The sequence below is a fragment of the Panthera onca genome, chromosome D3 (genome assembly GCF_046562875.1).
Source record: "Panthera onca isolate mPanOnc1 chromosome D3, mPanOnc1 haplotype 2, whole genome shotgun sequence".
Taxonomy (NCBI): domain Eukaryota; kingdom Metazoa; phylum Chordata; class Mammalia; order Carnivora; family Felidae; genus Panthera; species Panthera onca.
The window spans coordinates 21,357,870-21,373,068 of record NC_138350.1 but is presented as its reverse complement, the minus strand read 5'-3'; the positions used below and the strand labels follow the sequence as shown (position 1 = coordinate 21,373,068).

The following is a 15,199-nucleotide window of genomic DNA, read 5'->3' as shown; positions in this document are numbered from 1 at the left end:
ACCTTTTTTCAGTTCCTGGCTTCCCTCCTCACCCTAGAGGACCAAGGATAGGAAGTAGTGCCCGCCTGAGTTGGGAATGCACAGCTCCAGCTGTGGGCAGTGCAAAACCAGTGGCCACTCAGTGGGGCATGGGCCACGTCAGAGCCCCACTGCCCCCACCATTATGGGCGACTCTGGAATGGGGAAAATTCCACATCATCATGGCTGCCGGGGATTTTTCCATATCTGATGGGCTTGCTTTCCAGCCTTGCCCTGGCACTCTTGCTATGGTCCTGGGATGCACATGCACCGAGGCAGGCCCAAGGCATTCATTCCCTAGGGCAGCAGGCTTTGGCTCCAGAGGCCCTGACCCCATCCCTGCCTCTGCACGGACATATACCACCCTATCCCCATGAGCATGCCAGAGTAGAACATAACCCTCCCCACCCACAGCAAGGCCCAGCCAAGAGGGGGGCCCTGGGTTCTCTGGTCCCTCTGCCAGAGCCTGCCCAACTCTGGTCTTCCCCCCTGCACACGGTGAGCCTGCAGCCACTGCCCAAAACACTTTGAGAGAGACTGGGCACAGGCCAAGGCCCTCAGGTGCCGACTGGGGGGACATGGAACCCCATCCCAAAGCCACACTCCAACACCCTGGCCCCAGCTCCTGATAGCCTTGAGCACCGTCCTGAGCCCTGGTTTCTGGCCCTGGCTCTGCAGTGGGATCCTAGCAGTCTAGGCAAAGGCATGTTTCTCCAGGCCTCAGCAAGGGCACTGTCAGGGTCAGGTGGGAAGCTGTAAGGCTGTCCCAGCAAGGGTCACAAGTCAGACTGGTGGCAATGCCCACACTGGGGGTTACTGGGTAGTTCTGACCATGAGCCAACAAGGTAAAGCTAGGTACCCCTCAACTCAAGCCTCACAAATCCTTTAGGCACTGGCTTTCACCTCTGGTCTTACTCCAGCAGAAAGTTATAACAATCACAGTTGGTATTTATAGAGCACCTTACTTTCTAGACCTTGATACTAAGTCTGCATAACATTATCACTGAACCTTCCTCACCTACAGCACTCCTGGCTCCCCAGAGAGGCTCCAGAATTTCTACCCCTAATTTACACACAAGGAAGCAATGTTTACAGGGGAAAAGTACCTGGGCTGGAATGTGAACAAAGGGTAGACTCCACGTCACTAGGTGTCCCTTCTCCAACCCCAAGAAGGCTAATGGGACACAGAATTCAATCATTCCAAAACTCCAGCTGTTTAATAACAAATGCTTCCTCACCCTCACCCCAACACAGCAGCAGGAAAATCACCAGTCCAACCTTGCAGGGAGGGGTGCACTACAGAAAACCAGGGAACAGGGAGCAACTGGTGGGGGGCTGGTCCTGCCCCCCATGTCACTGATTCCTGGGAGCATCAAGTTGGGCTGGGCACAAAGGCCTCTCCTCTGCCCAGCCACCAGCAGGGAGCTCCATCCAAGGGAGGCTAGGGATCCAGCCAGAGAGCTTGAGAGGAAGCCAGGGCTGGCAGGGGGAGGAAGGGGATGAAAAGAGAAGAGACTCTGGTCTGCCACCAAGCCTGGGTCCTCTGGCCTGCCTGTGCCAAGTCCAGCTGCCAGGAGCGGGCCTCGCCCATCAAGAGGCTGCCACCACTCACACGGGCCTGGCCTTCTTGGCTTTCTTCTGAGACCTCACAGCGTCGTCGTGGGCTTTCCGCTTCTCTGCCAATTTGGTGGCCTGTGAGGAGCAAAGGGGGATCAAGCTGTGATTGTAGGGTACTTCTCCTACTCAAGGCCATCCCTTAAAAGCAGAGCTTCCACAGAAACTAAAAAAGCAAATTACCAGGAGAAAAAACAATTATTTGAACCACCTCAGGTCATTAAACATGCCTTTACCTTTGCCTTTATGACTCTATTATGTTATGGGCCCACAGCAAGTTAGTAGGATCCCACGTTCCTAGAGCCAGAGGCAACTGCCCCATTTACCCTTCTCCTTGGGAAAGCTGAGTGCCAATCAAACCTTCACCAGGCTGCTGGGGAGGTGTCAACCTGGAACAGTAGTCTTTTCCCCTGGGGACCATTTGGCAATACCTACTACAAAACACACATAGGCCTCTCAACCTGACAATGACATGCCTAAGAATTTACCCTGCAGAGACTTCAAAGGGATGCGCTCAAGGATATTTTCTAAGAATGCCTCAAAATGAAAAACAATCCAATCCTATCAGCAGGTAACAGGCCACTTGCATAAGCTACAAAAGGGATGGAATCAGCACAGAGGAGAGCCAGCTGGCCCCAGAGTTCACATGTGCAGCCACATCTGGTGGCCATACCTGGAGTCTCAGGCAGATGGCAGGGACTCACCTCTCGGATTTTGCGCCTCTTGCCAAACATGATCTTGTTATAAAGATACTTCTCCCGCTTCTTCATCATCATGATGGCCAGGCGCTTGGCTTCATTCTCCTCCTCCTGGGCCAGCCGCTGCTTGTCCTCCAGCTTCACAGTGCCTGCCATCACTCTGGGCTTCTGGGGACACAGGGTCAACACTTGCAGATGCCCCACCCCCACCAGTCCCCTGGCTCTTGCCCTTCTGGCCCAGGGCTGGTACCAAAGATGGCCAGTGGAGCTGCTTTCCAGACTGCACCCCCAGTCAGCTTCCCAGTACCTTCCCCTCCATCCTCTCCTCCTCCAGGGCTGTCAGTCGGGCCTCTTCTTCCTTTTCTGAACCGGCCTCCACATCTTCTTCCTCCTCCTCTTCGTTTTCTCCCCCTTCATCACCATCACTATCATTGTCTTCCTCTTCATCCTTCTCTTCAGATTCATCCATACTTCCTGTAAATAACCAACGACTTCTGAGCCTGCTCTCCTCCTTGCAGGGTGAGAACTGGGGCCAGGCACCACATTCCTCAGCTATGAAGACATTCCAGATACGGTGCAGGGCTGCCCCAACCACAGCTCCTTCCGGCACCTCTCCCCACAGCCCCAAACACCTTCAGAGGAAACTCAAGGCGCCTCCTCCTGAGCTCTGCCACCTCCTATATAAATACTGATGACAACTTCCATACCACTCGTGCTCAGTTACTCTCAACATCAACAGGTGATCATAGAATACAAACGTTGCCTTCTCCTAAGCCTTACTCCAAAGGTAGGCTTAAAGGGCTTTGTGCCCCTGCTGCCCACTCTCAGGAGTTTGCTATCTTTGTAGCCAAGAAGGGAAACAAACAGGTGGGGCCGAGGCCAAAACCAGCCTGGAGGCACCCATCCACCCCATCGCCTGGCCCACTCACCTGGGTGCTCTCCCCGCTGCAGGGCCAGCAGCTTCAGCTTCTCAGGAGGGATGTAATCTCCTTCCTTCTCTGATACGAAGGGTGAGAGGTGTGGAGGCAACTGCACTCCAGGGAAGTAGTCCGCCACGGGGAGGAGGAGCCGGGCATTTACACAGTCAAACACCCACTGGGGCTGCACATAATACCTGGTGGTGGAGACAGGTCATGGAAGCAACCTGAAGCCCCACTGCATCTGCGCTTGAGACAGACCTCTACACCCAGAAACCCAAACAGGAGGAGGAAGATGAGAGCCTTGGGGGCTTACCTGCCAATAACAGGTGTCTGCTGCCCAGGCCGGTCCACAATCTGGTGGGTGATGCAGGAGTCTGTGACATCATATGTGGCCCCAATGCACAGAGACTTGTCCCAGGACACATCCCCCCCAAAACTCCTACAGGCACAGGAGGAGCCCACAAGAGTATTCAGTATGAAGTGGCTGTCCTGGGACCCACTGGCCCACAAGCTCACCCTCTCGGGACACTCCTGTCCCCACCCCACACCAGGATCAGCCCTGTCGTCAGGCTAACATATCCAGTGCCAGCCCAGTGGAGGCCTGCCCTAAGCTGGTGAGAAAGTGGTGTCAGCTGCCCTCTGACAAGTGCTTGCCACATACTCCAGAGTGAGCCAAGCACTCTCCAAGCCCACACAGGTGAATCTGCACAAGCGCCCTGAGGGGTGGATGCTGACACCACCCTGATATTACTGTCGGGCATCCGGGGCGGGACGCAGCCCAGAGTGTGGCAGAGCCAATGCCATCAGCTTCCCACCTGATGACAAAAGCCAGGGCCTCGCGGGGCACCTCACGGTTCAGGAAGAACTTCAGGCCCTCAAAGAGCTTCTTGTGCTTTTCCTGCGCCTCCAGCTCCTTCCTGCGGTCCTCCTCCTGTGCTGTCATCTCCTGCCACAAAAGGGGCCATGGCACCATCAGACCTGCCCACACCCGCACTGGAGGGCAGAGGGCGGAGATGGTCCTCAGCTTCCATCTAGGTCCCTCAGTCCCAACGCCCGCCACTACCCCAGCACGCAGTCCTCACCCCATCAGCAGGAAACTCGTCCACCTCAGCCTCCTCCTCCACAGGCACTACCATGCGGGCCAGACTGGCACCAAGGGCCGCCAGTTTCTATAGGAAAGAAGCAGAGCTGTTGCTTGCAGGTGGGAGATCTTGTCTGCGTGCACGGTCAGGGTGGGGAAGGTGGAGCAGCAATAGTTCTGGGACATCAGTGGGCTTGCGTTGCAAGGGCAAGCCCCGAGCCCACTCATCTAGCCATGCACAGTCCCACCCCCAGGCCAGGACCCACCCTTCTGAGGGGATACAGGGCCAGTGCTCTGGAAGCTTCTCTCACCTCCATAGAGCTCTCAGAGTCCAAGGCATAGGTGTCCTCACTGGCCTTCACCTCTGCATGGGCCTGACCCTCCAGCTGCGAGGCAGGGGGAAGATCAGAGGGAGAAGATGCCACAGCCCCCTACATCCATGTGGGGAGAAGGGCCACAGCCCCTGCACACTGAGAAAGACCCAGGCTGGGGTCCTACCTTGGGCGGGTAGTGCAGGTTGATCGACTGGTAGAGGCGGAAGTTGACGAAGCCCAGTAGAGTGGTGTAGAACTCGGTGAAGGTGGCCATGACCCTGTAGTCAACATCTGTTGGGTGCTGGGGGGCACAGGAGACCCATTGGCAGTGCAGGTGCAGGTACAGGGGAAAGACAGCACGGACAACCCACATGGGGCAGGGGACTCCAGCCTGCCTGAAGCTCTACCATGGTAGCCCTGCCTTCAGAGCTCTGTTCCATGAGAAGGAGCCATGTGGCATGTTCTACCCGGGAGCATTTTGGCTGAGGCTCTGGACAGGGGTCCCAAAGGTTAGGGGCATCCTGAGGTCAGTCCAAATCCCTGAGCCAGAAAGGGGGAGATGAAAAGGAGAAAAGGGAAAGTTCTGTCATGCTGCTCCCAGGACTGGATGGAGCTCCCCTGCCCCTGCCCAAACTCCCCAATCATCCTATAAATCCCAGCTCAGACCAGACTTCGGTCACAGAGGTGGCCTTCCAGGCCAGTCTGGTCACAGCTCATTCCTATGCATCAGTCATCCCATAATCTTCATTAAATGTCTTCTCCAGGCCTAAGCTGCTAGCCTCTCAGAGCCCCGCCCCATCGCCAGTCCAGCTGGGAGAGGCGGCCCTGCAGCAAGCAGTCTGTCACCCTGGGTGGACAGAACTCAGCATCCTCAAGCCTTGGCAGGAGGGATGGAGACTCAATTCAGCAACTCAGCCCCAGCCCCAAGCCAGAGACAAAGGCACAACTTAAGGATCCAAGATAGGGTGGAACAGCTGCCTGGCTCAGCCCCAGGAAGCTCTGGAGAAATGATGGGAGAAAAGCTGCTTGCTTGGGGCAAAGGCACACAGCTACCCTCAAGAGCAGCCAACCCAGCAAGTAGGGAACATCAAAGGACTCATCTTTGCCCTTGAGGAGTTGATAAAGCAAAACACGGAAAGGATCTGAAAGCCAGAAAAACAGCCTTGTCTCTTGAGCAGCACTGCCCCCAACAACCCGGGAGGCTAGCCCAGCTCTGCTGACCTCCAGGACCTGGATGGCAGGATATCCCGAGCAATGTCAAAGTTAGTAGTGATCACAACGTCCCTTTTTATGCTGGCCATGCCTGTGACTTTGAACTGTTTCTGTATCTTGCCACTGGGCAGTGTGAGTGTGAGGATGCAGGGACCAAGAGGTACCCCACCTGTCCCCCTACTCACACCTCCATCCTTCCAAGAGCATCTGAGGACAACTCCATTCTGAACTGCATAGTGCTGAGCAGGGTCCCTCCAACCCCCCCCCCCCCCCCCCACTGCCTGCCTGGGTCGTACTTTGAAGAGCCCAGCACTGGCTGCTCAGGGAAAGAGGACACAAGGGCCTCAGCTATGACCCAGGACTGGTCCCCCATTCTCCTGCTGAGAGGAAGTAGCAGTAAGCTGGCCAGGGAGGAAGGAGGAATGGGCAGTCTGTTCCCTTCCCCCAGGGTCAGCTGTGTGGAGGCTGGCCTCCACAGGGCCCTATTCACTACCCAGAGGACATACAAAGACCAGTCTGAGCAGCACGGGGGTGGGACATCAGAGAGAAGGAAGGAGAGAGAGGGCCAGAGAGGAAGGAAGCATGGCAGGAAGACAGGGAGGAAGGAGAAGGACAGAAGGGAAGGAACAAGGAAGAGGGAAGGGCCAAAGGCTTTGGCACACAACTGCCTTGAAGAGTGGGAAGAGGGGATTGCTGAGGACCAAGCTGCCTCTTACCCACAGACTGCAGCGTACCCCCAAACACCTCCACTGCCCTGTGGTCAGAGTGGGTTCTGGCCTCGGACCCCTGCCAACCCAGAGTAAAGGGGAGGGGCCCAGACCCCCAGCTCAACCTGGAGCACCCGATAACTTGGCAGGTGAACACACTGTCCAGCCAGGCTGGTGCATTTGCTGCTCAAGGCACAGGCAGGAAACTGGGTCAAATGCAGGCCCACAAGATGACAAGTCAGGCAGAGGGACAGCCTGACCGAGACTGTGGAGGGGAATAGAGGCTAATGCTGTCCCACGAGGAGGCAAAACCAGGATTTCTGTGGATCCCTGCCAAAAATTCCCAGTTTAAACCAAAATAAATAAGTAGTACCATGTGCTAAAAGCTTCTCATGTGCTCATCCTCCTCCATCTCTCCCAGTCCCCCCAGCCCTGGGTAGCAGTCAGCGGAAGCTGAGGAGTTACGCAAAGCAGCCTGGCCAAGGTCTGGCAGCCACTAGTGGCAGAATGAGATGACGACCCCATGGGTCTGAGGGTAGGGTTAGGCTCATCCAAGCCTTGGCAGTTGCTTACTGTTCACTCAGCAACCCCAAAGGGCCAGGCACCAGGCACTTTGAAAGATTTTATTTTTTCTTATATCCTCAGGACAAGGCTTAGAAAGTGGAAGCACATCAACTGAGGCAGAGAGAGGTGCAGAACATGTCCAAGGTCACCCAGCTGGAGGATGCTGGAGACAGGCTGACTCCAGTTCTTACTATGATGCTGTGCAGTACACTCCTCACCCCACATCCTAGCCCCGGCCACACGCAGGAACCCAGCACATGCTGGACTATGCAGGACAACAAAATCCCCCACCCTGCCCAAGTCCTCATCTCTGTGTAGGAGCCAGAGAAGGAGCAATGGCCCAGCACAGGCCCCTGCCTTCCCCATGAGCATACTCACATCATGGGAGAAGGCATACGGTGTGATCCACACGATGGGCTGCCCCAGCACTTCAGCCTGGTAGTAAATGCCTTTGATGGACAAGAAGACCTATGGGGAGAGACAGTGTGGTGAAAAGGGCAGGCAAAGGAGGGAGCTGGGCAGTCCCCCCTTCCCCAGGAGGCCCTGGGCTTACCTTGCGCAGGGCACGGGCAGCAATGACATAGTGCATAAACTCCACAGTGAGCCGGCGGCACAGCTGAATGGTCTGCACGTGGCACTTGCCAGTCCGTGGGAAGGTGGAGAAGAGGAAGCACATGGAGAGGGCGTCGTCCAGGTCCCGTAGAGCGTCTATGAATGTGGGGTACCTGCAGGACCAAGAGAACAGTGCCCAGAGGCTTTGTCACTCTGGGTTTCAAGGGGGACCCTGAATCCCTTGCCCACCCTGTTAGTCACCCCAGAGGCCCCATTCCCAATCAGGCTTTGCCACTCTCATCTCCTGACCACAAAGTTGGGCAAAGCCCAGGGGCCTGGCAGTGCCAGCTTCCCTATAGCCTTGGGAGGAACCATGGAATGAGGAAATGCCCACTTAGCTCTGAGGACCAGAGAAATCCCAATGGAGGTTCTGAAGACACCCACTGCTCACCAGTCTCCACCTGGACCCATTTCTATTTGTGGCCAAAGAGGGTAGACCGAGTCAGTGGCTCGCTAACTCTTTTTCAAGGTGGAAACTGCAGTTCAAAGCAAATATATCTGGATGTCCAAAACAGAAAGCAGAAAAATGTGATGCTGACCTAGTGGACCAAGGGGGAGGGTGGGGCCTGCCCACACTCAGCAGCACTTACAGCTTGGCCCAGCCACAGGTCACCAGAGTGGGTTATGTCTTGTGCCTCACCACCCAGACCTCTAAGTTTGCAGAACCAATTAGAACCAGATGATAAAAATGCTGGAATTTTTTCCGTCCTGGGGCAGGAAAAGTCAGAGCAAGAAAGTGCCTCCAGGAATCCTGTGGTAAATTAGGAAGCTGACGAGAATGAGCCATCCATGGCGGTGGAGGATCCACTACGGCACATCTGCCCTGCTGAGGGATGGGGGCCTGGGTCATGGAGAGGACACTGGAGTACATGTAAGGACACCTGGATTCGTCCCAGCTGTGACCCAGAATGGGTCCCTTTGCCTCACCCAACCCTAGTGATATCATTTGGAAAATGACATTGTTGGAACAGACTATTGGTTTAAAACTGGGCTCCTGCAGCTCCCTGGAAACACTTGGGGACAAGTGGACAGACAGGGCCTCAGGTCTCCCTCCCCCAGCCAGAGTGGTTGTCAGGGCCTCTGGCACCCTAACTGCCTTCCAGGAAGTTTTCTTTTGAAGAAAGGGTTCTGCTGCTTCAAAAAGGAACTCTGAAAGCCACGAGACCAGAGGTGGCCATAGTCCTTCCAGGGCAACACTCCTTGCAATGCCTCAGGAGGAACCTGCCAGTCTTCGAACCATACCAAGATGGAAGAAAGGCTGCAGGGGCCTCTCCAAAGACAGCAGGAAGAGAGGCATCTGGTTTTCTTGTGTGGAGGTGGGAACCTCAACTGGCCCCCTCTGGTGCCTCAAAGTTTTCCTCTCTACACCTCATTGACAAACCCACCAATCCAGGGCCTTTGTAGAAATAGCACCTGAGCCACCTGTTTTTTTTTTAACCGGATGGTTAAGGAAATGGGGGTGACACACACTTGGAACACCACAACCACACGGCCACCTGGTATGGGCATGAATCCAGACACTTGATTTTTTGTATGTGTAATTTTACATTTGCTCCACACAACAGCTGTGTGTCACACACAGGACAGGAGCTATCGTCTCTCTCTGAGAGAACTTGCTCAGAGCAGGAACTGTTCTCAGGCCACCCAGGCTGCAGAGCTATAGTGAGGACACATGTTGGGCTCCTAAGCCAGGGCTCTTCCCATGCTAGCCCATGGCTGGCCTGACTCAATGAGCCAAGTCCATCCAGCCTGGAACTAAGTGTTCCCAGGCCATCAGCCCCCAAGAGAAAGCAGACATTCACTAGCCCAGAATTTCAGAACCTTACCACTACTGACAATTTGGGCCAGGTTGTTCTGTGTGGTGGGGACTGTTTAGCAGCATCCCCGACCTTTACCCATTAAACACCAGTAAGACTCCTCCCCTGCCCCCCAAGCCCAAGTCACAAGAACCACAAGTGCCTCCAGACATTGCCAAATGTCTCCTAGGGGCCAAAACTGCTTGGTTAAGAACCACTGACTTTGTCAATGGATGAGTGGGACTGCTGAGTAGGCTGGGCAAAAAACACTTAAGATCAGAGGCAGCCAGCCATGTCTGCCAGGTGTGACCATGTGCCTGGTGTGCACTCCCAGAACTCTGGCTCTCGATCACCACAGGGCCTATACACCTGCTGTTTCCTCTGCTTTGACCAGGCTTCCTTTGGCTGGCTGAAACATCTGCCCCCAAAGACTTATCTGACAAACCTGTAACTAACATATGTCCCCCAGATCCCTTTACACTGTTAGCATCCCACATGGCTCTTGCCGTGACTTGCAATCATTATAGCAATTTGTTTGTTTGGGTTTTTTTTTTTTTTTTTTTTTTGGTCGGCTTCCTCCAAAAGGATGCCAGCAACATAAGCAGGGTCCTGGTCTTAATCCCAGTGCTTGGACTGAGTCCCCAACTCACCGCTCCTTGACAATGTGATCAAGTTTGTAGTTTGGTTTGTTGTCCTTCAGACGCTCTACCGTGTTCCACTCACTCTTCCCATAGGCCTTCCGGAGCTTCCGGACGAACACCTGGGCGACAGAAGATCACTGATGCTGGGACCAAAGGCTCCTGGAAACCCCTCTTTCATCGAAGAGGGATGCATGGGGCAGGAGGGCTCTCAAGGCTTTCTGAAGCTGACCACAGCTGTCTGTGCCATCTGACCCCCTCAAGCCCAGGATGTATAAAACAGCAAACTCCAAAAAACATCAAAACTGACCCACACTGATAAGCAGAGCCAGCTTGCTGCACCTATGATGGATGACCAGAGATAACCACTTAGAAGGCTGACTCCTCACATTTACATGAAAACATGTTTTCAGCTCTATTTTCCAACTGAGGCCAAGTGACTCACCAGCAAAGCAGCTCAGGGCCAGGAAGGCTGGCCTTCATTCTCAGCACCAGTCTGCACGGGCATGAAGCAAGCCACGGACCCACATATGGGGCTAGGTCACACAGGAAAATGCAGCCGAGGCCAGGCATGGGCCCAGAAGGTCCTCCAAGCCAACTGATTTCTTCCCTGTAAGTACTTTTGGTCAGGCCTGCCCTTGGTGCTCTTCAAAGGCTCTAAAGCTGCCTCTGCTAGTGTCGTGAACAGCAGCTCCAAGACAGCCATTTTCCACAAGAGGGCCAGCAGCAGGCACTGGCCAGTCTCCTGTGGCCACCAGGCGGCGCCTCACCCTTCCTAGCACAGGGCCTCAGCCTGGCCCTGCAGCTCAGTGAAGGCTTCAGTAACAGTAGTCTACTCTCAATTACCTGCATTTGGTCTATGAGGTTTCTACTTTCCCTGTGGTATTTAAGCATTTAATAGTTTCTATTCGTGGAATAAAAAGCTTGGTCTCCTGGGAGCAATTCCAGAACGAATTCGAAAAGCAGCGGTTTCTTTGGGCAAAGAAGAATACACAAAAAAAGCCGCTCAAATAGTACCACCTTTGCTTCAAAGGCAATAAATTTATTCTTCCAAAAGACCCAGGGGAAAGGTACAACAGGTAAAGCATTAATCATTTGCCAGGTTCTGTGCAAATGATTTCCACACATGTGATCTCATTTGGTTAATCCTCAAGACATTCCTTTGAGGTAGAATTACTTCACCCTTCCATAGGCTTGCTCAGAGAGGTTAAACAATCTGCCCAAGGTCACGGGTGGTGGGTCACAGAGCAGCGATGGACCCCATCCAGACACTAGAGCCTAGGCCTTACCTTGTACTCCCGGAACTTGTTGACAATAGGTTCGTGGAGGAGGAACTTGATGTCTTTGAGAAGGTAAAAAGTTCGGGCTGCTGTGGAGCCCTTGTTAACCTTCTTCTTATGTTTCGGTTCATGGGGATAAATGCCCTTCAGGATGCACAGCCTCCTGGAAGATAAAAATTATTTCTTCTGTAGGTAAATGTACTAAGCACTGGCCACATCAGGCCAGCAAAACAGCAGTGAACAATGAAAATGGGGGCCTTGCCCTTAGAGAATTCACATCTTAGTGCAGGATCTGACAATCCCAAGTTCCCCCAAAACCACCTAATGTAGACTGTCACAAGCACCAGAAAGGAAACAATCAGAATGCTAACAGGGGCCAGATGGCAGGTATCCTTTTTTCACAAAGGGAGTCAGGAAAGGCCTTGCTGAGAAACTCACACTTCAGCCATATAAAAGGTAGAGGGAAAGGCATCCTAGGAAGGACAGAGGCTGTAGGAGCGAAAAGTGCTGCGTGACTAAAAGTGGGCCATGTGGCAGGGCCCACAGGCTGTGGAAAGATATGATTTGACTCTATGAGGAGTTGAGAACCCCTAGGTGCAGGATCAGGGGTCTCTTCTGCCAGAACAGAGCGAATGGGTGACAAAGACCCAGCCAGAGAGTAGCAATGCCTTGTACCAGTGGACCCATTCTGATGATTAAGGGTGGCATGACCCATTCTCCAGCTTCCCTAGAGACCACACCTGGCAAAGCACAGCTCACTTACAGCAAAGCCAGATGAGGAAGAGAATGAGAAATGTCAGAATTCTGGACAGTTTGTGGTGGCACAGGGAAGATAGCGATGTGGCTGAGTTTTCACCATTACTGAGCATGATTCATTGCTCAGGAACCCCCGTGGCCCCCTTATGCCACTCCTCTCCAACCTCACCTGAAGTCGGCCAGGCTCAGCTGCAGCTTCTTCCGGGCTTTGTTTCGGGTGATGTAGTTGGTGGCAGAGCCTCGTTCATACTTGGGGAGAAAAAAACCCAAGTGACCATTAGCAATGATTGCAGTGATGGCATCAATCTCTGGGCATGCCTCATGCTAGGGGCAACTATCACTGTGCATAACCAGCTGATAGGCTTCTGGGACAGGAAATGCTACAGGGAGGGAGTCCACCCACCTGAACAAGCTCTCCTGTACTGTCCTTGCACTACTCAGCATAAAGGACACACACATCTGCATGATGCTGGGGACCATGAGGTTGCTATGGATCAGGTGCTATACCAAAAGCACTTAGTAGTGGCTCTAAGTATTGGCTACTTTGATCAGCAATTATTTTATTTAATCCTCACAACAACCATGGCTTGTGTCCAGGTCACACAGATTTTTAAGGGCTGGGATTCAAACGTAGGTCTGAGTCCTGAGCCTCAGTGCCTAATCCCCTAAACTGGTTTTTTCAACTTTTTCACTATAACCAACCCTTACCACCAGAAGGCTTTTTAGACCCCCCCCTTAATCATCCCCTCTCACAGCCCCACGAAATATTAATACTACAGACATACCAAAGATCTGTTTAATGTGGTATTTTAGAGGGCCACAAACCATTGAAATATCTAAGATCCCTTCAACAAATTTTTGTTCCTTTGGGGGTGATATCTGGTTGAAAATGCATGCCCTAAGCCAAAAAACCTCTCCCCTCCATCATTCATTCACTTAACAGAAAATAAGAGGATCTCTACTATGTTTCAAATATTAAGCAAGATGCTATGAGAGCAAGGAAAACAAAAAAGGCCTGGTCTCTACTTGCCCCTAAGGAGCATACTGTCTGATGCAATCATGTGGATGTCTGTAGTGCCAAAATGCTGCCTCATGCTCATATCTCTGTATTCCTGATAAAGAGTAGCAGTTCAAGGTACCAAGCGTGTCCTTTCCAAACAAGATCATCCTCTGCAGTAAAACAGCAGGGACCTGACGGCCAGGTCCGGCTCTAAAGAGATAAACCTATAGCCCTTCAAGAGGTTTATGATCACCCCCCATCATAAAACACACCTTCATTTATTCTTTCCAGACATCGTCCACTGGGGATACAAAGATGAGCTTCAGACTGTCTCAGAAAGTTGGGTTTAAAAGTGTTTTCCATTACATATATGTCTGTCATTATGCTTATCCTTCTAAATAGCAAGTGGATAAATAGTTCTCACGTGGGATGATTTTACTCCCTGGGTGTGTGTGAGATGGAGGGAAGGGAATTAGGCATTTTGGGTTGTTGAGTGGCACTGGCATCTAGTGTGTAAGAAGTCAGGATGATACTAAACATCCTACAATGCACAGGACAGGTCTTTCCACAACAAAGCATTATGTGGCTCAAAATGGTTGTGAAACCCAGCTTTATAACTGTCGTGGCTTGTTTACATATCTGCACCTGTGCTGCAAGGAAAAATTTTCTATCTTAAATCTTTGTGATTCTCAACACTAGCACTTACTGGTTGTTCAACAGTGTATTGGGTTAAATATAAACAGGCAACAGAAACTTTCAATCTGAAGAAAACACAAGACAACTACATCTTCCTCACCTTCATCCCTTCCCCCATCTTTTCATACCACTAAGGTGATTCTCCATACGGCAACAAGAAACCCTTGAAAAATTGTATCGTGGTACTTTCCCTTTAGCTGAGTTGTACTGCACTTGGAATAAAATCCAAGCTCCTCACTGTGGCTCACAGGCCTTATACATCTGGTCCCTGTCTAACCTCAACCTCACCAAATGCCATTCTTCCCTTCCCTTGGTTTACTATACCCTAAGCCATCTTGATGTCTTAATTCCTCGCGCACAGAAAGCTTTTCCCACCTAAGGGTCTTGGCACTGAGTTTCCCCTGCCAGGTTTGCTCGCTAAGCACTCCCATGGCCCAGAACCCATGTGAGATCTTCTGAACTTTCTGATTGAGGCTTAAATGTTGAATAGGAGAGACCTTCCAAGACAACACCAACTAAAGTAAGTAGTAGCTTTTTCTATCCACCAGCCTTATCTTTCACATCACATTTAACAATCTGTGATCGTTTTGTTGGTGTCCACATCCATTTGTTTACGTTTCCCTCTCCAATGTCAAGGGCAAGTCTAACAGAAGAGAGAATAACAAGTTTTGGAAATGATAAACTTGACCTAACGATAAACTTCTCATAATGTTTATTACTGTTTCAGTAAACAGTTGCCTTTCGACCGGGGCTGCATTTGGGGTGAAGCTTTGCTTGGCAACCCCAACTTTGTTTTACAGCCCTACTCCAAGGTTCTTTCCTGAACTTCATCGGACGAATAGCCGTCCTCGCCCATTCTCGGACCCCATCTCGTGGCTGTTTCTCATTGCGCTGATCCCAGCCGTTTCTGTACGCATGAAGGGCTGAGGCCGGGAAAGGCGCAGTCCCCTGGCTCCGTCGCTCCCACCACCCGCCCCCCGCCCCCCAGCGCCACCCCGCCTGGTCATATGCCCCACTTACCTTCTTCTTCTCTAGGCCTCCCATGGCTCCACGTTGAAGAGTCTACTAGCGCCCCGTGGGCAGACGGCGCCACTTCCTCCCGCAACGTGCCCCGCTTAGGGTCCCGAGGCCCCTACGCCGCTGGTCTGCGCGGGCTGCTCGATGAGGTGCCTGAGCGAGTCTGGGGAATTATTTGACTTTCCTCCTCGAAATTTACTACTGAACTTTCTGGAAAAAAAATTCACTGAGACCTGTCTTTAGAGTTCTTTTCCATCTGTGGACCTATTTTAGACA

The 15,199-nt window shown here is 52.5% G+C and overlaps 1 protein-coding gene across 2 annotated transcripts; it reads right to left on the bottom strand.

Annotated features, from left to right (window-relative positions):
- Window positions 1–1,208: 1,208 nt before the first annotated feature.
- Window positions 1,209–15,060, bottom strand: PES1 (pescadillo ribosomal biogenesis factor 1). 2 transcript variants are annotated; one of them, XM_060612695.2, is made up of 15 exons: window positions 14,927–15,060; window positions 12,380–12,459; window positions 11,464–11,617; window positions 10,187–10,296; window positions 7,682–7,853; window positions 7,507–7,596; window positions 4,830–4,946; window positions 4,643–4,717; window positions 4,333–4,419; window positions 4,066–4,196; window positions 3,564–3,689; window positions 3,260–3,444; window positions 2,638–2,804; window positions 2,337–2,498; window positions 1,209–1,710 (listed from the first exon to the last, which is right to left on the bottom strand). In XM_060612695.2, the coding sequence occupies exons 1-15, from the start codon at window positions 14,948–14,950 to the stop codon at window positions 1,627–1,629; spliced, it is 1,764 nt and encodes a 587-aa protein (XP_060468678.1). In that variant the 5' UTR covers window positions 14,951–15,060; the 3' UTR covers window positions 1,209–1,626. The 2 variants fall into 2 exon arrangements, with proteins under 2 accessions (XP_060468678.1, XP_060468679.1); XM_060612696.2 differs by having other exon boundaries at window positions 2,337–2,495.
- Between the last annotated feature and the right edge of the window lie 139 nt (window positions 15,061–15,199).